We start from the raw sequence: 23470 nt of genomic DNA on the forward strand, positions 1-23470 counted from the left end.
TGCTGATTTATAATAAGTCATAATTTTTACTCAGATTTTGTAAATAATATAATAATTTAAAATGCGTCTAAATGAATTTTGTTATCAGCGTGTCCCTATTTAGGGACTCATTTGAGTTTTTACAAAAACTCATTTGAGTTTTTACAAAAACTCCTTAAGAATAATATATGAAAAGTATATATAACATGTTTTAAATTCAATTTGTTTTTTTTTTCCAAGGAATAACCCGCTGAGCCTCTATTTTGAGGCTTTTCAGCAGGTGGGGTAGAGAAGATATGGAAGGAGGTGATGAAAAATACACCACAATACCCAGACCAATTGAGAAAAAAATCTTTCTTGGATTTTTTTCTTGCAACTGGCGGGAATCGAACCCGCGACGCCAGTTTCACAGTTGACCGTCTAACCAACTGCACCACGGCCAATAAAACCATAAAAAAAAATATGCTGACATTTTGCCGGGCGAGGTTTAGTGTGATATTCATTTTTAGCAATTTCATGGAAAGAACTTTCTCACCAATGTGGTTTAATGAATGACGAATTAAATCCTCTTTTTTGGAAAACGTGTTTCCACAATCTGAGCATGACAATGGTTTCTCACCAGCATGAATTAACATGTGCGATTTTAACAAATCTCTCCGTGACCATTGAAATTATTAGCCCTAAAGCATGAGACCGAATTCTCATCGGCATGAGTTAATACGCGGCTTTTTAAATAGCTATTTTATACAAATTTAAAATGACACTCCGAGCATGAGAATGGTTACTCACCACAATGAGTCAACATGTGTCTTTTCAAATTACTTTTTAGTGAACATTGGAATTGGCACTCTGAGCACGAGAATGGTTTCTCACCAGTATGAGTTAACATGTGGTTTTTCAAATCACTTTTGCGTGAACATTTATATTGGCACTCTAGGCATGATAATGGTTTCTCACCTGTGTGAGTTGACATATGTCTTTTCAAATATTTTTTTAGTGAAAATTTTAATTGGCACTCTAAACATGAGAATGGTTTCTCACCCGTATGAGTTAATACGTGGCTTTTTAAATAGCTTTTAAGTGAACATTTGTATTGGCACTCTGAGCACCGGAAAGGTTTCTCACCTGTATGAGTTGACTTATGTCTTTTCAATTGGGTTTTTGTTAAAAATTTGAATTGGCACTGTGAGCACGAGAATGGTTTCTCGCCGGTATGAGTTGACAAGTGTGATTTTAAATGCGATTTCTGTGAAAACTGTGATTGGCACTCTGAGCACCGGAATGGTTTCTCACCAGTATGGGTTCTCATGTGTGATTTTAAATGACATTTCTGTGAAAACTTTGATTGACACTCTAAGCATCGGAATGGTTTCTCACCTGTATGAGTTATCATGTGTCTTTTCAATTGGCTTTTTGTTAAAAATTTGAATTGGCACTGTGAGCACGAGAATGATTTCTCGCCGGTATGAGTTAACAAGTGTGATTTTAAATGAGATTTCTGTGAAAACTGTGATTGGCACTCTGAGCACCGGAATGGTTTCTCACCAGTATGGGTTCTCATGTGTGATTTTAAATTACATTTCTGTGAAAACTTTAATTGGCACTCTAAGCATCGGAATGGTTTCTCACCTGTATGAGTTATTATGTGTCTTTTCAATTGGCTCTCAGTTGAAAATTTCAATTGGCACTCCGAACACGATAATGGTTTCTCTCCTGTATGAGCAACGATGTGTTGTTTTAAATTACCTTTCCGAGAACATTTAAATTGGCACTCTGAACACGAGAATGGTTTCTCACCTGTGGCTGCAAGTGTGTGAGTCAGCATGTGTTTTGTAAGATAACCTTTTCGAGAACATTTATATTGGCACTCTGAGCAAGAAAACGGTTTCTCATAATTATGAGCTAACATATGCGACGTAAACCTGCTCTTCACTGAAAACTTACATTGACACTCCAAACAGGCGAAATATTCTTGACTTGCTTGTAAACCTGAAACAAAAACAAGAGTAAAGTTTGAAACTTATTTAGATCTTGCAATAAACTAGCAAAAACGAACAGAGATAAAAACATATTTCCTGAATAAAACGAGCTTCATTAAAATGTGGATAGGGTAAATTGTACTTTTACTCCTATTGCGTAATTGCTGATATAAATCAGCAATTACGCAATAGGAGTGTAAGTGCTCTGCGTAATCTTAGAATATTAAATGAAGTATTACTCACTTGGGGCTGATTCACGCTTACGAGGGGAATCCAAACATTCTTGTTTAATGTCGGGATAGTCAAAATCCATCTCCGTAAATATAATCATATCGCTGGTTATCCTATGCCGGCCAGGGCGGCCAGTACCGGTCCCCGGTTCAGCCTTCACGGCGGCGACACCCGGTTCCTCGCCGCTGCGGGGACACGACGCCCCTGCCCCCGGATGGAGAACATCTCCTTCTACATCGCCAGTCCCCGGTTCAGACTTTATATTCACCGAAGTGATTTCCATATTTATCTTTCAAGTCTATACTATCTATATACAAAGTAAAGCTTCGATTGATCCTGGAAATTGAAAACACAAATGAGGCTGCGTGTTTATGAATTTTGCCACGTTTGTTTATATGGACCGAACACCTGACATGTTCACTCGAACCAACAGCTCCGATTAGATGCCGAGTAACGCTTCTAACGTAAAACATTAAGAAATTTACCCAAAGTTGCTTCTTTGCAGGTGGGGATCATTCCAAGGTCCGCGTATTAAGGCTCGCCAGATACTGTCAGCTGTCAGACACAAAATGGCGGCCATTGCGAAATAATGCAGACAATGTTGCCAGTCTAAAGACCTTTGTACGTACTTAAAGTATGACGTGCTTTCATTATTATGAAAAATTAAATGATTACCTACAATTTTATAATATATTATTGCCCAGACTTTCTTTTTTTATACTTTTTCACAAACGATTTGCCATTTTCTGTGTTTCGTTATTAAAAAAGTGTCCTTGAAATTGCGTATTCGTTGTTAAATTTAATTCAAACCATTTTTCAATAATAAATATGGCTTCACATTAAATTTGTCAAAATGAATAATATCTTCTAATATGATGAACAATAAAAACACAATATGGTTTAAATACATACAGCAATCTAAGTGTATTGATTAACTATATAGTCACTTTTTGTAAAATGTAAATGGGGGCAATATTTCCAACCGTCCGTAAGCTCTGTGGCTCTTAAATGTTTTGTTATCCAGCTCTTATGACTGAAATATATTGCATCGTACTATGGTACGATTATATGGTATTATTATTATGTCAAAACCAGAACACCGTGAAAAATATTAAAAAAACTGAATAAACGAGCTGTATGCGGCAATAGTTAGCCCATTTAATTTCCTATTGTTTTTATGACCAAGAGCCACCTTTTGAGACCTAAGGGGGTTCATTGATTTATTTCAAGAAAGATACACGGACAAGTGATGCACGTTGGTAGATGGCATAATAAAATATATAAAACAATTCAGACGTAGCTAGTTGTTGCTGGATGTCATCAAACAGACTCAAAATAATTCAATCTAAAACTAAGCTTCTATTGACAGCGGCAAAAAAGCGACAACGCTTTTTAGACCGATCTTCAATTTCAATCGCAGGTTGTATTGTGTATTTACCCCTAGTATTAATGATAAACTTCATTTTTATTCAAATCTTTCTCTCCATTTTCGGGCCAACAAAACGGTAAGTGCTAATTTCTTCCAGCTCCGATCAATCCGCGACAAGAAATAAATATTTATGCCATCTGCCAGTCTGTAGCACTAATTATGCCCAAAACTCTTTCCACTATCGTTCTTGCTCAAACTATAATGTTTTTTTTTCATCTGTTGATATACTTAACATACCCCTCAATTTATTTAAAAATAAATTAAGACTCATTTTTTCTGGCTGCGATACGCTCCCACTTGCTTTTTAATGATGCTCACGCTTACATACACCTGAACACACAAATACGCACAGACACATCTCTACACTAACTCTCATACAAATACATCCTTTTGTTGTACCACAATTTGATATGTATGATTTTTACCAGAACACCCGAGTTGAGATGTGAAAAGGCCATGAAAAAACGAACGAACGATATGTATGATTTTTATCTAGAAACTTCGCTGGTCTGTCTTTAACTGAAGCTCTTGTGAATGCTTTTGCCGTTTCGCTTTTAGATTACTGTAATGGAATGTACGCAAATCTTCCAAAATACCAAACTGATATACATCTATCTGTTTTCAATGCCGCAGCGAGGCTTGTTACGGGAGTAAACAAATATTCTCACATTTCACAACGTCTTCGAGATTTGCACTGGTTAAAAAGCCCAGAGAGAATAAAATACAAACTTTGCTTGACAGTATTCAAATCCCTTCATTAGATGGCTCCAAGATGCCTATCGTACTTATGTATCCCTGGTGGGAGAATACGTGTCAAAGTAAATCTCTAAGTCAGCATTTGATTCAGGCGGAGGAAAACTCGTCGAAATCCGGCGCTCCCCCAACACTAGACTGCCTTCAAACTTACGAATCGTCCACAGCCCTGCCCTAGTCAGTTCAGATGCCAACTGAAATCCCACTTCTTTAGTTAATCGTACCCTCAATTTTAAATCAGAAAATACAATCTGTAACTTTAGCTTAGAATGTAAGTTTATGCATAAAATTGTAAAGCGCCGTTGAGGTGCTTTTTCACAAAAAAGAACTATTAGAGAAATGAAATAAAACAAATTTTCAGCATTAAACAGCGTGATATAATTTGAAACGTTTACGCCATCAAATAAAAAAAATCAAATCAAAATCAAAATTAAACATTTTTCGAAAATCTTTAAAAAAATCTAATTTAAAACTCAAAATTGAGACCGTGTGTAATTTGAGACATGTTTAATGCTAGAACAATAAACAAATTTTATAATGAATATCTACACTATCTTCACAGTCTGTAATAAAATAACTACTGCAGTCGTACCTAATTATAAAATAATTTAGTTTTCTCCTAATTATTAAACATAACTATCAGCAGAGATTTGAGACAATTTGAAACTTGATAATTGAGACTTATGCACCTAATTTGAGACAAAGTCTCAATTTGCCTTCCAAAAAAATTGCTTTAATTTCTGTGAATTTTTAGTTTCACTCTACCAACCTACGCCGAAAGTGTCAAGTGTCAAACATGGCGTTGACTTGTTTACGGAAAAGTGCTTCACTCTCGATCTCTCGTATTATTAAATCGATTTAGATCACTACAGCTTTTTTGACTTATAATAGAGTTTTGAGGCATATGTAATTCAGAAATATATTTGAATTTAAAATCAATGCCAATTCTTCTATAAATACTACTTACTTTGTCTAAATTTCCTCTTGACGGCAATATTACGTTCACAAGCAAAAACTTGGGAAGGACGCTGCCAGTGCTGCCTGAATAGCAATGACACCACATGTAATACTCTGTGCCGCGGAAGTTTCGTCTTAAATTACATTTAATCCTCATGTTGTATGCTTTTACGGTACCAAATTTGATCATCTTATCTTCACGAAACAAAACTGGTTAAAAAAAACTCTGCATCTGGTGTACCAGAGTAGTGCCCTGTGCACCATTTGGTCCAGAAAGCAAATATGAAGGCATTGTCAGAATTAAGAATGGTTTTGACTGGTTTAAGATATCTGTATTCTGTATATATACAATCTTGTAGTGGATGCCTAACGCAGTTAACTCCGATGTTGTACTAAGGCTTACCTTAGAGGTGCTTACACCTCACCACGATTTGCGTACAATGCTGTCTTAGTGTGCGAAATTTTAGAACTAACACCGGATTCAGAAAACCTCTCATAATTTCACAAAAATTATTATTGAGAATAATACGGCCTCCGTGGTGTAGTGGTCAAGACGCTTGACTCACGCACGGAAGGTTCCGGGTTCGATTCCCGGTGAGAACACAAAAATTTAAAAAATTAATTTTTCTCAGGCCTGGGTGCTCTGTGATGTAATTCACCACTGTAATTAGGCCTCCTGACCTGTTGTGGTGAGGAAAAAAAAAAAAAAAATAGAAAAGAAAAAAAATACTTCGGCGCCCTCCGACATACCCATCAAAACAGTTGTTCCGATACGTGAAGCTGCTGGATATCTGGATATGAGACAACTGTACCTAAAAGAAGCACTTGCACACTTGATCGAACAATGTCGGGCTGTGGTCCCGTGGCTAGTGTTGCGGACTCACGGGCCGGAGGTCCGAGGTTCACACCCCACTCTACCCCAACTTGATTTCCATTTTCTAATAGCGAGTTATTTACAACTTGTTGAAAATGGCCACCAAAATTGAAGTATTAGGGTAAATTATAAGAACACCAATATTTCTTTTTTTTAAACAATGAGGAGAGGTCTCAGCAAAATGTCCGCACGAGGTTTTCCCAGAGCGATCATATCATCTTCAAAACCCGTACGACTTTAGCTATAAGTTTCAAATGCATTACCTACTTAAAAATTGTTTTTTTTTCCTTCTGTCAGATTGTCGAGAACAGCGTTTTTCAACCTTTTTCATGGCACGACCCCCCTAGTATCAAAAAATATTTCGCAACCCCCCAATCCTTTTTTCCATGTATGTTAAAAATATATAATACTTAGAAAAATTTTAGGCGTTTGCGTTATTTGCAATCTGATATAAACATATAATTAAGTACGTAAAACATATAATTTTTAATTGAATACGTGGCCAATTGATAACTAACAAACAAGTACAAACATATTAGATGTATATAAATAAATAAAATATATCGTTAGGGTTAGACTCCCAGCACCATCTGTTGGTAACACTAGGAACTAGTGCAGGTTCTGGATGTTAGCAACAGATGGCGCTGGTAGTCCGAAAGATCCACAAGTTTCGAGACGTTTCTTTACGCTTCACCCGTGGAATTTTTTGAGCGAAAATTAAAAGCTCTTGAACGTCAAAAAACTGCTATAGGACAAATGTCCAACCTGAATGAGAAAGCGTTGCTCGCTAGTTATTGAGTAGCTTTTCGTGTGGCTTAAGCAGGGAAATCTCACACTATTGCCGAAAATTTGATTTTACCAGCGGCTTTAGATATAGCAGAGATTATGTTTGGCAAGCAAGAGGTCGAAAAGTTCAAAAGTATACCTCTCTCTGACAATACCATTCAACGCAGGATAAGCAATATGGTGACTGATGTTCGTGATCAAGTCATAGAAAAAATGATGAAAAGTTCTTTTGTATCCTTGCAATTTGATGAATCAACGGATATTGCGAGTTGTGCGCAATTTGTAGCTTTTGTGCGTTTTGAATCCAATGAAATACTAATGGAAGAAATACTATTTTGCAAGGCACTTCCCAAAAATACTACAGGTCAATGCTTGCATGACATGTTCCTTGAAGCTTCGCAAGATATGAATATTGATTGGGCACAAAAATGCATTGCTATTTGTAGTGACGGAGCAAAAGCCATGACTGGTGCGAAGAGTGAATTTATTGCTAGACTGAAATAACAGATGCCAAATGCTTGTTGGATGCATTGATTTCTCCATCGCCAAGCTCTTGCAGCCAAATCTTTACCGCAAGAATACAGTCAAGTTCTTAATGTTATTATTAACATTGTAAATTCTATTAAAGAAAAAGCGTTGCAGACTCGATTGTTTCGAATCATTTGTGAAGATATGGGGAAACTACACCGTAATTTGCTTTACCATACAGAAGTTAGGTGGTTATCAAAAGGCAAAGTACTGACCAGAGTTATGGAACTTTGCGCTGAACTATTAGTATATAGCAAGCCAAGTCACATTACTCTGAATTCATTTCTGACCCGGAATTCCTTTTAAAATTGGCTTTTCCTTCTGATTTATTTGAACATTTAAATAACTTAAATAAAAGTCTTCAAGGGCGTGATGAAAATGTCATTACAGCAAAAGACAAACTCCATGGCTTTATAAAACAAATTGAATTGTGGTCATCATCTATAAATCAAAACAACTTTGATTCATTTTCGTCCATACAGTCTTTCATTTAAGAAGTCGGAAGCAAGATCAACATCAACTCATATATACCTGGTATGAAAATGGTGTTACATAATTTGAAGAAAGAATTGTGTCATTACTTCTCACTGCAAGAGATATCGGATAGCATTGTGCTAAAAGATGGATATTAAATCCGTTTTTAAATGCAGCTATAAACTAGTCAAATTTAGCAACTAAGCTCAAAGAGAATCTGCTGGAACTATTTGCCGATGGGATGTTACACTTTGAATTCAAGTCTGAAAATTTGGATACGTTTTGGTTAAAAAGAAAAACAGAATACCCGGAATTAACAACCGAGGCTTTGAAGTGTTTGATTCCATTTTCTACCTCGTACTTGTGCACTAGCCAACTATGGCATTTTCATCAATGGCGCGAATAAAATGTAAACTAAGAAATTGCTTAAATTTGGAAAACGATTAAGTATTAACTTAATGTGGCAAAAACGGATCCACGATGAGAGAAATTAATTGAACAAACTCAAGCGCAACCTTCACATTAAAATGAACGAAGATAAGCAAGCACAGATGTAATCATTTTTTATTGAAACACATTTTAAATATTTATTTTCTTTGTAATAACATGTTTTGAACTAGCATTTTTCTGACGTGTATGATTGATTACGGGGAAAATTTGTTAAATATAATGATTTTAACTCTTATCGACTTTTTATTTTAGTCTCACAAATTATATGTTGTATAAAAAAACTGAAGTTTTCTCGACCTCTCGCGACCCCCCGACAGAGGCTCCGCGACCCTCCAGGGGGTCGCGACCCACAGGTTGAAAAACAATGGTCAATAATAATGAAACGGACATTTTGTTAGTGTTGCCAGGGGAGTCAAATTGTTTACGCTACTTTGCTCACCAAATGAGAGAACTAATGAAAATTTGACCTCTCGGATTAAACAACGCCGTGGTGGTAATTTGACAGACACTATCTAAAACATCAAATATTATTTAACACGACATAAAAATATCCGTTTTATGTAAAATAAAATTTATTTTATTTTTTAAGTTCAAAGTTTATTACTCTAAATAATGGACTCTTTACCATCTGTTACTATTATATTTTCCACGATCTGGCAACATTACGCAGCGACTTCACGCGTGCGCGTGGCAAAAGTGGGGCAAAATGGGTTTTTTTTTGACACAGTCCGATGTATTCAAATATGATTCTGCGCTTCTTTTGGACTATTCTTAATTCTATGAAATAAACCTATGAAAGAATATTCATTATTAGATTTGCTTTTATAATTTATATTTTTAGTATTTGTAAATTAATAAGTAAATGCATTAATAATTTAATAATTTTGTTAACAATAAAAAAAATGTTTCGGTCACTTTGGTTTAATTTTACCGCTCTCATGATTTTAGAAAAAACTTTATTTCTAAACCAGAAAAAGAAGTTATTGAGGTTTACGGGTATGCGGGGGGGGGGCGCTTTCACTGTTGAGTTTTGTGAGCCGTCCAATACGTCCTTCACGCTTTGGGTCCCCCTCCACTAGCCTTGGTGTCTTTCACCGGTAGACCGCCATCGCCCGTGTCTTCGCCGATGAGTTCCAGATCCACCTTCGATAGGAAGTTGATGATGATGGTCCCGTAGATATCGCTCATCACGTTGATCGTTGTCCGGAAGCGATCCCTGGAACAAATTATTCAGCACTCTTCAGTGACACGAAAAGGCATTCATTATACCAAACAATAAATCAGCAGTCTTCTGGGCTGGTATTCTGAAAGTTGAAAAAATATGGCTGGACGAGTCCACTAGCTAAAAAAAGCGAACTTTTTGTGGCTGTTTTAAGAGGTCACTTTACACACTGCAATAATACAATATTCACATATCTACCTGCGTTTAGACATCCACATCATCTCAATTCTTTCATTCCAGAGATCAAGTAAAAATAAATAAATGGATAGAAATTATCGGGAATTTAAGGAAATATTCTGTGTCTAACACCATCACCGTGGTCACGGGTCCAGCCTGCGCACCGCTGTGGGCCATCCCTATATAGTACGGGTACACGTTGCAACTTACAATAACCAATCTACCGCGATGATAATGGAGACGTCTTCGGCGGGTAAGCCGACTGTGTCTAGCACCATCACCATGGTCACGAGTCCAGCCTGGGGGATGCCCGCAGCTCCTATACTGGCCGCTGTTGCCGTCACACTGAACGGAAGAAAGACAACAATATTATATCATTAATATTTAAAGCATTGACATTCTGGTCAAACATTTTACTAAATCTTATTAAAAGAAACTGTATAACCAAAAAATATTATGAAGATAATTTGTGGTGAAGGTGTATTGTGGGTTTTGCATGTTGGTTTAATTGGTGTCCTGACGAAACCGGTAGATAAAGAAAAGTCGGTAAATGGTTATTTATAAATGTTTGACAACAATATTTAGCTAGGTTCACAGAAGGACAATACAATAGACGGGACAATATTATCTTGTCTCAGCTTCGTGAACAGCCTCAACGGCTCAGAAAAGGACAGTGGAGCTATGCAACAACTTTAGTTCAAGTAGCCGTGAACGCCGCAAAAGTGAAAACGCGACGACATTCGTTACGAGCGAGTTTGCAAAAAAAATTGTTTATTATATACCAAAATGTATTGAAATCGTTGAAGGACGAACTAAATAAAATAAAACAGAACACATCGTTACATCGAACATTCGTTATTCGTTTTATCCTAGTGCGCGTTTATACTAGGACAATGCGGCCGCGCGCGGTAGTAAAAGTTTTCCATTGTCCTACAGAGATTGCCTGCCCCTTCATCTGTGGAACAATGTCTCAGTTCCGATTTCCTCGGTTGGGATTTTTAGCTAAGAGAAACCGTCGAGTCGAAAACACTCATCCTTGTTTCTGGTTCTATTTCGCAACCCGAACTGTACTCGTCGTCCGCCTAGACACAGATAATAATATTACACTAGCAAGAAACAGTCGGTTGTCGCACGGTGTAAGGGTAATCCCTTTGAATACATGTCGTGAACAACAGAGTCTGCGTCGAATAAAGAAGCAATACATGATCCCTCTCTGGATTGGTTTGCAGCGAAGCTCTGCATTTCCTCTACCGATGCGGTCTTTAAAGAAGAAGAGTGCGGGCTTCTTTAGTGTTATATGTGCCCCGCAGTCCATATTCTCGCATAAATTCTCGAGTTATTCTCGGCGAGGGCGCCTCCTGCAGTTCGTCCCCTCGGACATCCCCCCTATCGCCTCGTGCAAGAGGTCCTCGCGGCGCACCGTGCGTTGTGAGTCCGATCTGTATTAAGAACCTCGTCGTCGGTGATACGATTCTCATAGGAAACTCCCACCGCATCTCGCAGGCCTCTAGTCTCTTCGCCTTTCGGATAGGCACCGTGTCTCGCAGCCGCGCACAAAAACACTTCTTCAATAGACAAGGAGCTTATTAAACGTACACGTAGTTTCAGATCAACATTACTTGATTTTCTGTATAGAGATAATATCGATCATAATAATTGAGATAAGCAATCGGTACCTACCAAATGGCGATGATGTTCCCGAAGGACAGAGTAATGTTCCTGAGTTGAGCGATGAAGATGGCCGCCACGGCTTCGTACAGAGCGGTTCCGTCCATGTTGATGGTGGCGCCGACGGGGATCACGAAGCGGGAGACGCGAGGATCGATGCCCATCTTGTCGCACACGCCTATAGTGACCGGCATAGTGGCGGCGCTGCGGAAACACGAACAATTCTCGCGATAAAATCACAAAAAATACCAGTTCAAAAATAATCTCGATAAATATGTCTAATTTTCAACATTCACCCCAGTTTCGTAATTTTGAAATTACTCCACCTGTGACGTGACTCGGTAAGTTCTACTGATCGGTGAGTTGGCTTCCCAGAAAACGGAAATATACCAGTGTGTCCAGAAAATAACGAGAATTTTTAAATTATGCGGGTTTGGAGAAAACGATTGTCATTTTTTTGAGCTCGGCCATGACAAAATTTGTTCTAAAATTTTTGAATTTTGAACAAAAACAGCGGCGAATGGAAGTTGCTCAGGTGTCACTAAAAATGAAGTCAACGACGATGCAAAATTACTGAAACGTGTTTAAACAGGTGACGAAACATGGGTCGAAACTAAGGCGCAATCGTCCCGGTGGAGGCATTCTGGGTCGCCAGAACGAAAAACGCCGAGCGCGCCGAACACGTCTTACCTAAGTGGCTGCCACAGACAAAGTAAGCAAAATTTTAGAACATCTCGAGTTTTAGGTACTGTCCGAATGTTTACAGCTTCACCGCTAGACGCGCCTGCTTCTGTGCTCCGTTTATTTATATTTGATTAATTATCATTATTGGAAAAATGTGTGCTGGTGGAGACAATTAAATTACGGCTAAGATCTCTTTAGTGGGCTGTATAAAATATTTTATTTAGTAAGAACAATATGCACTCTGTGACGACCGAAGACATCGAGAAAAAACGAATTAGAGAGAGTTATAGCCCTCGTGCTACCTATAGAATATACCGCACAAGGAGTGCCCACCAAAGCAACAATACTCTGGTGTGGCACTCACTAAAATCAATGAGAATTTAAATTAAGGACTCCATTAAAGAAAAAACTTAACAATCATGAAAAGGGAAAACTTACATGGGATCATTTTCATAATATTTATAATACCTCAAGCGCACTTTACAAAAGTGATTTTGTGCAATATTTTTTTTGATTAAATATCTACCCATGTGTAATATCACACACACTAAATGTAAAAACATGATTCGTTTTTGTCAGCATCCCTGCTGATAATATTCACCGCACGCGCCTGATGCCCATCCTTATTAAGTTACGTAAGTATTTAAAGTGTTTCGATAAATAAATAAATAAAATTCGATTACCTCGAAGAAGTCCCGAAGGCGGTGACCAGAGCCGGACTCATGGAGCCGAGGTAGCCGTAGGGGGATTTCCTCGTCAGTATGAAGAACACGAGGGTGAGAGTCAGGAAACCGTGTATGGCCAGTCCCACGAGGACCGTGAGGAAGTACCAGCCCAGCTGTCCCACCATCTCGCTGAAGCTCGGCGTCTCCAGAATCTTGGCCGTCACAAGGAAGAACACCCCGACTGGGGACAACCTGATGGGAGATGATTATTATTATTATATTCAAATGTTGCGTAGGTATTTCAGTAATCTCAGTCCTGAAGATGCCTACTTGGGCGAATTGAATACAATTTTTACAAAACTCGGCTATAAAATTAATCCACAGAACATCTAGAATCGATAAGGAAGAGGTACTTGAGCCTCAATTATGAACGCTATCTTCATCTGTACATATCAAGACGGTATACTTAACTTTTGGACTATATGTATCGTCCTCGGTATGTTCTACCTTCTACCTACTGTCATCTTGACATATTACTGAAACAAACCAATGAATGACATGAATGGCAAAAATTAGTCCTCGTTCCTTACTTCATTAACATTTAAAACAACTGTTTTCTTTCAAAACAACAGAACTCTCATTTAAATTTTAATTGGGCTTCTGTGATAGAAAGTGCCCACTTCAAAGCGATTATAAACTCCAATAAATGCCAATTCAAGCAAAAAATGCTCGCTTGAACATGATTTTCTGAAGACTTTTGACAATTGCCAAGACGAAATGGTTAACGATCGTCTGTATTTATCTACAGAACGACAACAAAGCCGGTTTTATCTACACGTCGATACGTATTTTCATGAAGACGAGAATAAATGAAATGGTGATATTTATTTTCCATACTTTCAATAATTCTTTCGAAATGTTGCCATTGCAGTCTCAGAAGTCACGTGGTCTTACGCATGCGCTGCAATTACACGGAGTTTTCAAACTTCACCGCTAATGGCGCAGTACTAACTGTCAAAATGTTATCCCACCTCAATGACATTTTAAAGATGACTTATTTATCATTTGTATTTGAAAAGGGCCTTTAAGAAAAAAAGTGCCAGCCTCAAAACGATTCAAATTTTAAATAAATAGTAATTAAAGGAACAATCGCTCGGTGGAACAAAATTTTTGTCACTTTTAATGCGTAGATAAACGTATCAACGGGTTCTAGACCCGTCCGAACAAACCGATGTACTTACATCAAAACTTAAAGGTGGGGGATCGGTAGTGTATCTTAGTAGTCGGTCGGGAAACTTTTATCTTCTACTATGACGTCATACTGAAGCTATGTCATTTCAGTGCATAGATATGCGTACCGTGACGTACGCTTCCTCTTGTTTCATATCGATGTATCTACACAAAATTTGAAGGTTGGGGGTCGGTAGTGTATCTTAGTGATCACTAGAAAGAATTTATCTTCAACTATACCGTCTAGGTGAAGGTATGATGTCTTTATCTTCCCATCATAATCGAGACCTGAACTTTTTAATAGGCAAGCTTGCCTGTCCGTAAATGCTATTTTATGGCTCAAATTTGTTTTAGGTGTCGGTTTGACAGTACCTACCAGAAAAGGTATATACATACACATAATACAAAGCTAGCACAACGCGAAGGCTCGTCAGTACCGAGGTTTGTAAACAAGTATGGCCAAAGAACACTTCATTATACAATTCCTGAAATGTTTAATAAGATTCCTAAGCAGATCTTAAAAGAAGATGTCGACAAAACTTTTAGAATTTTTTTTTAAAATTCAGTAATAAAGGTCTATGAAATACACCTTTATTACTTTAAAAATGTTTTTAAAAAAACATGATATTTCCCTTATGTAAATGTCACATAATGTGTAAAGCAGTCACTCAAACCATCCAATGGCAGGCCATGCGTTCTGTAAATGCCTGTACTTTCATATTTGTTTTCATACTTCCAAATTTGGATCCGTTTATAAAATGTGGAGATGATTGTAAGCATCCACTACATACCCGAATCCGTTTTTCATTACTGCAAACCAACTTTTGCCACCACTCATACCTACTCAAACTGTAGTTATCGAAGAATTTTACCTCATCAAGCGAAAGCAACAAAAGAGATCAGTCGGTACGACAATCAGCGCAACTCTTACCAGATCACCCAGCCGGTGATGAGCATGGTGATCTCCGAGAGGGAGAAGAAGAGCTGCTGCAGAGGAGCGGCCGGGGGACCCGACTTGGCGATGGCGATACCGAGCACCACGCTGAAGGTCACCAGCCCCAAGACGTCGGTTCCCTCCGTGAACACTCCGCTGATCTTGTACTCCGTCAGGTCTGTAACGCGCCGAAAAAAAAGCTGTTAAGTTAATAATATTTTCATTTTATTAAACTTACGGACCGTGTCCATTTTGAATACAATATATATTTTATTGTAACGAAAATAACTACCGTACTGTGACATAAAACTAGAAACGAAACATACTAGTATAATGACAGGCGCGTGGCGCAGTCGGTTAAACTACCAACTATATTGTATTGTATTTATTTTAGATAGTTGTACAAATAAAATTTGAACATCTAGTTATGCCTTAACTAATAAACAATATACATGTGGGGTCCATAGTCCATAATCGATGACACATACGTATTAAATTAGTTCACCTGAAGTAGAATAATGACCGACGAGGCAATGTCATCATTTTCTATCGAATCCAATACATTCGTATAATGCAACTCGTATAGCACGTTAAACCGGAAGCACTGTTTTGCAGCACATTCACATCGTCTTTCCGATGAAGAAATGAACTACAAAGGAACGTCGTCTATAAAGAAACCACAGGACGCAGCCAACGTCAGTCAGCTCGTTCAGTCAGTCAGCCCAACAAGTTCAGTTCACTTCAGTCCAGCTCGACGAAGTCACACAGTCCCATCATGTAGTCCCAGCAGTCCGGCCTCCGTGGTGTAGTGTTCAAGACGCTTGACTCACGCACGGTAGGTTCCGGGTTCGATTCCCGGTGAGAACACAAAAAAAAATAATTGTGAGTTTTCTCAAGCCTGGGTATTCTGTTGTAATTCACCACTGTAATTGGGCCTCCTGGCCTGTTGTGGTGCTAAAAAAAATGTAGCTAGTATTGGAATAACTTTTCTAATATATGCATATTTTCTTTGATCAAAATGAAAATGAAATGAAATGATGTAGTTCAAGTGCAGTTATTTCAACTCCTCATCGCCGTAGCACTCATGTGACATAATTCATTATTTATTCGCCATGTAATAAATGAACATAGGAACAGCAACTTCGTGTCTTCTCTGTCAATCTCTAACTGGGGTAGGAACTCCAACCGTCAACAACCTAAATCCTTCAGTGTTGACCCCGACGTGATTATAACAAATTAATAAGCTCCTGTATATTGCCAGTACTCCTATATGGGTGTGAATCTTGGCACCTTACCAAAGCCCAGAACACCAAACTTCTGAGTTTTAAGTGTAAGTGCCTTAGGAGAATATTAGGCAGAAGGTGGTTCGATTTTATAACTAACATTGAAGTCCGAGAACGGACGAAGCAGCCTCCTTAAACGAGCGTCTCGAGGGTGCGGCGGTGGACTTGGCTCGGACACGTGTTGCGCATGCCTCAGGAGAACCTAAACCCGAGTTGCCTCTTCTTTAAACCTGCGGGCTCTCGCCGTCCTGGAAGGCCGTCGATGACGATCGTTCGACTTTATTCGGTGGAACTGAGGGGCCCTGGATTAACGTGGGAGGAGGCGAAATTACTGGCTGGCGATGGGGTCTTCAGGAGGCAACTGGTGATGTCCACATGCTCTACTTAGGACCCGATGTGGAAGAGAAAAAGATATTAAAAAATAATTTCAAAAACAAAACATTGTTATAAAATGAGGCTTTCCGATGACACTCTACCCATATGGATGTTTGTTTTTAACAAAAGTCATCGCCATTCCACGAAACGATGCTTTAGACCCAGCATCCCTAATTTCCGCAGGCTACTCATTCAACATCTCAAGTCTTTTATGATACAAATTGTTTCGAAATGCCTGGATTTTTGTTTCGGGGAGTCTGAAACTCTCACGTCCCTCACGTCCCGAAATATGAACACCATAGTGTTTACTTAGTAAATGACTCTTTGCTTTACCCAAAGCATGTTCAGCACCATCAACATATTATGTTGACTTTTTGTATATCTGCCACATCTCAATATTGTCCTCATTCCCCTATTCTGAGCTTTGTGCATGACATTATATTGACTTTCAGTGCTCAGAAAGAGAACACTAGAACAATAATTGAAATGCGGAAAAATAATTGCCTTAAAAATTAGTTTACTTGTATTTAACTGTAAAAACTAGCATAGCGAGTTCGACTCCCGCCAGTTGCAATGATGAAGTTGACTGTTTTTATATTTTTTTGTATTTTTAATAGCCCGTTAAAATAAGGTTTTTATAAATTTAATGTATCATTTTATTAGCGTTTATTAAGTTTTTTATTTTTAAATTACTCAAGGTTACAACAAGGTAACTTCAGAAACAAAATCAGTGCAATAAATGAGGTTTTTTAATACTAACAATGTATTGAGAATAATGCAAATTAATAATGATCAATATTTAAAGATCAAATGAACAATTATTCGTCTCTATAGGACTGCAATAGTGGAAAAACGAATTCCCTCGCGGGTGCGGGGCGTGAAATGGCTAAAAAGGTTTCTACGATATTATTGAGCGGAGTGGATTGTAATTAAAATTAATAAAAATAAGTGAGTATCCTCGCTATGCGGTGTGCAGTGTCAATCGGTCATAAAGCCAGCAGATGAGATGGATCAAGAAGGGATGCCATTAACCTTATCCTCTGGTCTTTATGGACTTGCAGGATCCGACTTGATACTTGCGAGCGGCACTAACACGAAGGCAGGCCCCGACCCGGTGCTCAACACCGGTGGTTGGTGGAAACAAAGTTTTATAACGCGGCACACACGTTCAACGAAATAACCGCGCGATGTACGACACGAGGTCTTAATGGGGTGGGTGATCAAAGAATACTGAGGTGGGAAGTGAACAGTGGTTGTGGTTAAAAAGGATGTAGAAGCTGTGACAATACTTGACCAATGCATACCCACATAATTCACAATCAACATACTAAACATAATTTACGTATTTTTTTAACAAAATGAATTAATAAACATTTACTGAAGTCACTTGAGTATTGTAATCTTCAAAATTTAACATTTGAAATTGTAAAAAATCGTCAAATACTTCAGCGGTGTCTGTAACCGGACATCAGAGCTGGACACTTACGCTATAATTTCATCACTTGGACAAGTTATTAGTAGCATAGTTTTAAGAAATTTTAAAAATTAACGTAAAATAAATAGTTAAATACATATAAAAATATATATTTGTTATGTTAGGCACCTACCGATATTACTAGAATTGTTTGGCTTTGTTAGAACAGTCCGGTATTGGAAAATGGTAGCCTGAACGAGATTCGGTGGAAACACATTCCTAAAAGAAAATGTTTTTTGTTATCAAGGAATAAAAGCAGACAAGTAGATATACATACATAGTCAACATACAAGATATATATTATTTCAAGACTCGTCGTCCTTTATATGTAAAATGTATGTCAAAACAAAGACGGCGATCTCCATCATCGCCCTGAAATGAGTTAGATATGGCGATGGTTAGAGAAACAAAAATACCATTGACAACTGCAAAGGTTTTCGACCATAAATGACCGTATCTCAATGTATTTAGTTCAGCAACAGCAGCCGCAGTTTCCATTGCGTTACAGAACAAAAACCAAAAATAAACCACTACCTACCATCTATTAATCTCATCGCAATAAAATATTCAGAGAGCTGGGCCGTCTTAGGCCATGGCATGCAGGGGCCCTTCGGCACACGGAGTTTGGAGCTTTTAGAAAGGGGCCCTCTTAGAATTTCGAGGCCCTCATCAAGCCCCACATGCCCTTATTGAAAAGATGGCCCTGACAGAGAGTAACTTCTGGCAATAATTATTTACAGAGCAATAAATTATCTTCGCAGTCTAGGAAAAGTACTAAAATATCTATCCAGACTCCGCATTCTCTATGAACTGAAAAGGGGCAATGCATCAAAAGATGAGGAGACATCTCGGGGAGTAGCATCATCACATGGGCGGATGTTTATCTCGAAAAGATTAAATCTGTTCAGTTTTAAACCCACTCTGGCCCGTGGACTTAGGAGAGTTTGCATCTTGCGCACTGTACTTTCCCGAAATAAACGGCAGAGAAAACTGTACCTGACGAGATCCAGCAGCGTGTCTACGGTGAGGGCGTCCCTCGAAGCGGGCTCGGCTCCCTCCGCGGAGCCGCCGACGCCGGGCCGGATGGCGCACACCAGCGCTATGCCCAGCACGACGGCCATCACGGTGGTGGTGAGGTAGAACGCGATGGCCCGAGCGCCGATCTTCCTGCTGGCTCCGAGGTCCAGGGAGCCGATGGCCGACGTCACGGAGGACACGAGCAGCGGGACGATGAGGCACTTGAGCATGCGCAGGAACAGCTCGCCGGGGAACTGCAGGTACATGACCTCGCGCTGGGTCCACGCGCCGGTGCAGGCGCGCAGGACGGCGCCCGCGGAGCAGCCGCCCAGCACGCCCGCGCCCACCGTCAGCAGGACGAGCGCGTGCCGGCGCAGGAAGGCCCCCACGCGGCGCCACCGGCTGCCGTCACCGCCCTCCGCCGCAGCGTCCCCCATGCTCGAGGGGATTAGTTTTCTCCCTGGATTATGGCATAAGAGCGATGTATTTTTTTTTACCCACTGTAAATATCCACCGTCGGCGTGTCCCTAATAATTGTGTTTCGTTTTAAAATATATAAATAGTTTAAGACTATTTTCATCAACCGGCTTACAAATATATTTTTTTATTTTAAAAAAGGAAAACGGATTGAGAAAGAAATTTACATATTTTTTTTTTCCTTTTTTTTTTTTGTACCACAACAGGCCAGGAGGCCTAATTACAGTGGTGAATTACATCACAGAGCACCCAGGCTTGAGAAAAATCACATTTTAATTTTTGTGTTCTCACCGGGAATCGAACCCGGAACCTTCCGTGCGTGAGTCAAGCGTCTTGACCACTACACCACGGAAATGTATTTTTTAATACGTAAGTCTCCAAGCACAAGAGTTATTCTCTTTTTTGGAGAGTTACAGTGATAACATTTACTAAATGTATAAAAGTAGTCATGTTTACAATTTTACAAAAACTTTTACTTTTTATGAAATTTATGAATAAAAAAAATATTTAAAAAAAAAAACTTTTTCTTTATAAAAAAAAAAAACAAATTTGATCAGTTTTGGGGTGCAATGAAGAAATTAACTTTACGATTGATTAAAGACCGATATTGGTACGGGGCAGGGAGATTCCGACACTGCTATTTAGGGAAGGAAGGATGTTAGGAAATACAGACTTTGTCTAAAAACATTAGGACATAATTGAATATTCTATTTACTAAACCAAATGGCAAGAGCAGCAAGAAGTGTACATTTTTTAATGTTTAGTATTTTCTAGCGATGTTTAGTATTTTTAAAAACGTATTTGACCAACGAAGCGATACGCACCAGACGCGAACAGGAGAAGCGGCTGGGTAGAAGAGGGGTAGAGGTTTGTGGAGGAGCTGATTGTTCGAGAAATTAAAGACTTACTACATTTTGAGATTACAACTTGTTTTTTTCTTTTAATGACTTTTTTCAAAATTTTACTTAGGATTTTTAAAAAAATTTACCATCAGGAATGTTCCTCTAAAGTTTCGCGGTCTGGCCCTGAAAAACCGTGTATAACTAATTAACCAATAATTCCATAAACTGTCTAAATTTACTAATAACCCAGTTGCGGTACAATTAGACATTTTTCATCGCACGCGACGCTGACGACATACATCTGCGGAGCGTAGAATCGCGTCTGATCTAATGAAAGTCCTCGTGAATCCGCTAGAGAATGCGACGCGGAAGGCAATTACCAAAGAATTAAGAATAGTCCAGAAGGAGCGTAGAATCATATTTTAATACATCGGTCCGGGTCCTAAAAACCCCCCACTTTACCCCGCTTTCGCCGCGCGCATGCGTGTAGTCGCCGCGTAATGTTGCCAGATCGCGAAAATAGCATAACACAAATGTAAGACAATTATATTTTTTTAAAAAAGGAATTTCTATAACATGTTATTGTACATGCGGAAATAATTAATTGACACAACAAAGTAAATATGTAAAGGGTCATTTAATAAGAGTAATTCAATTAATGAACTTTGAACTTCAAAAATTAAACAAATTTTATTCTTCATAAAACGGAAATTTTTATATCATGTTAAATAATATTTGATTTTCCAAATGTAATGTCGGTCAAATGTCCACCACGGAGTTGTTTAATCCGAGAGGTCCGATTTTCATTAGTTCTCCCATTAGATGAGCAAAGTAGCGTTAAAAAATTGACAACCCTGGCAACACGAACAAAATGTCAATTTTGTTTTCTTCAACTATCTGACAAAAAAAAATATTAAATTTTTAAGTAATGCATTTGCTACTCACACATACATTTGCTATTTATACATGAAATATGATCCTATCTTGTTTCTTTAAGATCCCAGCAGTATTTTTACACTTTAAAAGTACACAACGCGGAACAGTTGAATTCAAATTGGGAGTTGCGTACTGGGCGACGTCCACAAAGAAACTAATGGGTCAAAACGTAAAACTACTTCTTTAATTTGAGTCGCCTTCTGTTTGATGCGCGCATGCGGACTATTCTTAATTCTATGGCAATTACCCGCGAATTGAATGGCCGTTTTCTATGAATTTTCTTACCGAGTATCGCTCAACTGCTAACAATAAATTGGTACAAACCGGTGTTAACTTCCTATAATATAAATGACGGAGGTGGATATCAGTGTGGATTTTCGACGACAGTGTCTATCAATATAATATGTTTAGAATTTAGAAAGTGTACAAGGAGAAGAGTGAGCTAAACGCAAAATACTGTTCTCGGGTAAATGTCAACTTGACAGATATTTAATTGGCGGCATTTGTTTAGGAATTCAAAAATAATTGAGCAAATATTTGGTCACCTACCGGAATAGCGAGGTATCGTGCTGACCGCAGAGCTGGGCCGGGGAACCGCGGCAAATCTGAAGGAAGGGATATGCGGTGGAAAATAAATTAGATGAATTGGTATTCGAACATAGTTTTTCTGTCATTCTCTCTAAGATTCCTCATCGATACTATGCGAAAAACACAATCGCCCGTCTGACTGATTTTGCCTAGCTAAAATGTATGTTTCGTAGTCTCATTTTCCGCGCCACAATATCGAACGAATTCTGTTTTTTTCTTGGAACAGAATGAAGTTTTACGTGTCGGAAGCTTTTGCGTTTTTCAAAAATAGTTGTAATGTTCGTATACCGTAAGTCTGAAAGCGGCAGATAAAACTGCGCGCTTTTAAAGGTTTGCGGGTGGTCCGAGGACCATTATGAAACAATTGTTCGAAAAATCCAAAACGAAGAGACGCGCCAATAATAGATATTTAAAGTGTGTTAAAAAACCATCGCTCCGATGCTATAATCTAGAGAGAAAATAAAGAAATACGTTCGTACGAAGAAAAGTCTGGCCGCGTTTGCTCTTAATAAAATAAAATATTTCTTCGTGACGATAATGTAAACTTAAAACTTGGTTCACGCGAAGATAATACAACAGACGGGAAATATCATCTCGTCCCGGCTGCGGCTCCGAGAACAGCCTCGACCGCGCAGGGCGGGACATTACGAAACTCGGCAGTAGTTTACGCGAGAATCGCTGCGAAAATGAATGAACCTCATCGGGGCCTCGATTCCAGTGGGAGAATAAGGACGTCATACCTCCACCATGACGGAATAGTTGAAGATAAATTCTCTAGAGCGATTACGAAGATACACTTCCGACTCAAGTTTTGGGTAGGTATATCGATATGAAACAAGGGGAAGCGTACGTCACAGCACACATATCTACGCACTAAAATGACATAGCTTCAGTATGACGTCATTGTTGTAGGTCTCCCGACAATATACTACCGATCCTCCCACCATCGAGTTTTGATGTAAGTACATCGGTTTGTATCGACGAGTCTAGAACCCCTTGATACGTTTATCTACGCATTGAAAAAGTCAAAAATTTTGTTCTATCGAGCAATTTTTTCTTTAATTACGATTATTTTTTTTTTAAATATCGCTCTGTGGTGGGCACTTTTTTTCTTAAACGCCTATTAAAAATACGAGATCGAAATAAGTCAATTTTGAAGTCGAATTGAATTCTGACATAAAGGTCAGTTTTGAAATCGACCGGCCAGATGCAAAACATAATGTCGCTAGATTCTGCCCTATTAACATATAAGATTATCTAGGCGTTAGAAAGTTGCCACTTTAAAAAGTAAATTTAGTTATTATATATTTTCCTTCGGTTTTACTACCTTTCGGGGAGAACGTATCGTGAGTCGGCCTTGTATTCGCTCAGAAGATAAATACAGACGATCGTCAAGCATACTGCCTCGGCAATTGTCAAAAAGCGGGCATTTTTCGCTTGAATCGGGATTTATTGGAG

The 23470-nt window shown here is 38.7% G+C and overlaps 2 protein-coding genes across 4 annotated transcripts; both read right to left on the reverse strand.

Moving 5' to 3' along the window:
• Nucleotides 1–200: 200 nt before the first annotated feature.
• LOC148270636 (uncharacterized) lies at nt 201–2747 on the reverse strand. The gene is made up of 3 exons (XM_088242324.1): nt 2675–2747; nt 2202–2525; nt 201–1968 (listed from the first exon to the last, which is right to left on the reverse strand). Exons 2-3 carry the CDS (start codon nt 2470–2472, stop codon nt 761–763), a joined length of 1479 nt encoding a protein of 492 aa, XP_088098450.1. The 5' UTR covers nt 2473–2525; nt 2675–2747; the 3' UTR covers nt 201–760.
• A 6574-nt stretch (nt 2748–9321) lies between these two features.
• LOC148270637 (excitatory amino acid transporter 3-like) lies at nt 9322–22713 on the reverse strand. Of its 3 annotated transcripts, none has more exons than XM_088242325.1 (8): nt 21749–22713; nt 19149–19629; nt 18286–18371; nt 15018–15198; nt 12875–13108; nt 11520–11711; nt 10050–10184; nt 9322–9656 (listed from the first exon to the last, which is right to left on the reverse strand). In XM_088242325.1, exons 2-8 carry the CDS (start codon nt 19604–19606, stop codon nt 9494–9496), a joined length of 1449 nt encoding a protein of 482 aa, XP_088098451.1. In that variant the 5' UTR covers nt 19607–19629; nt 21749–22713; the 3' UTR covers nt 9322–9493. The 3 variants fall into 3 exon arrangements, with proteins under 3 accessions (XP_088098451.1, XP_088098452.1, XP_088098453.1); XM_088242326.1 differs by lacking the exon at nt 21749–22713 and adding an exon at nt 20635–20645; XM_088242327.1 differs by lacking the exon at nt 10050–10184.
• Nucleotides 22714–23470: the final 757 nt, after the last annotated feature.

The sequence above is a fragment of the Micrasema longulum genome, unplaced genomic scaffold, assembly GCF_059751315.1.
Source record: "Micrasema longulum isolate JH-2025_06_02 unplaced genomic scaffold, ASM5975131v1 h1tg003657l, whole genome shotgun sequence".
Taxonomy (NCBI): domain Eukaryota; kingdom Metazoa; phylum Arthropoda; class Insecta; order Trichoptera; family Brachycentridae; genus Micrasema; species Micrasema longulum.

Bases quoted from the DNA above. Each gene is read 5' to 3' on its own strand.
- LOC148270636 (XM_088242324.1), bottom strand. From the start codon at position 2,472: ATGGAAATCACTTCGGTGAATATAAAGTCTGAACCGGGGACTGGCGAT. The intron at 1,969-2,201 runs GTGAGTAATACT...TTTTTGTTTCAG, and splicing joins TAAGCGTGAATCAGCCCCAA to GTTTACAAGCAAGTCAAGAA.
- LOC148270637 (XM_088242325.1), bottom strand. From the start codon at position 19,606: ATGGGGGACGCTGCGGCGGAGGGCGGTGACGGCAGCCGGTGGCGCCGC. The intron at 11,712-12,874 runs GTAATCGAATTT...GTGTTTCCGCAG, and splicing joins GCCTTCGGGACTTCTTCGAG to CGCCGCCACTATGCCGGTCA. The intron at 10,185-11,519 runs GTAGGTACCGAT...TCTTCCGTTCAG, and splicing joins GGGAACATCATCGCCATTTG to TGTGACGGCAACAGCGGCCA.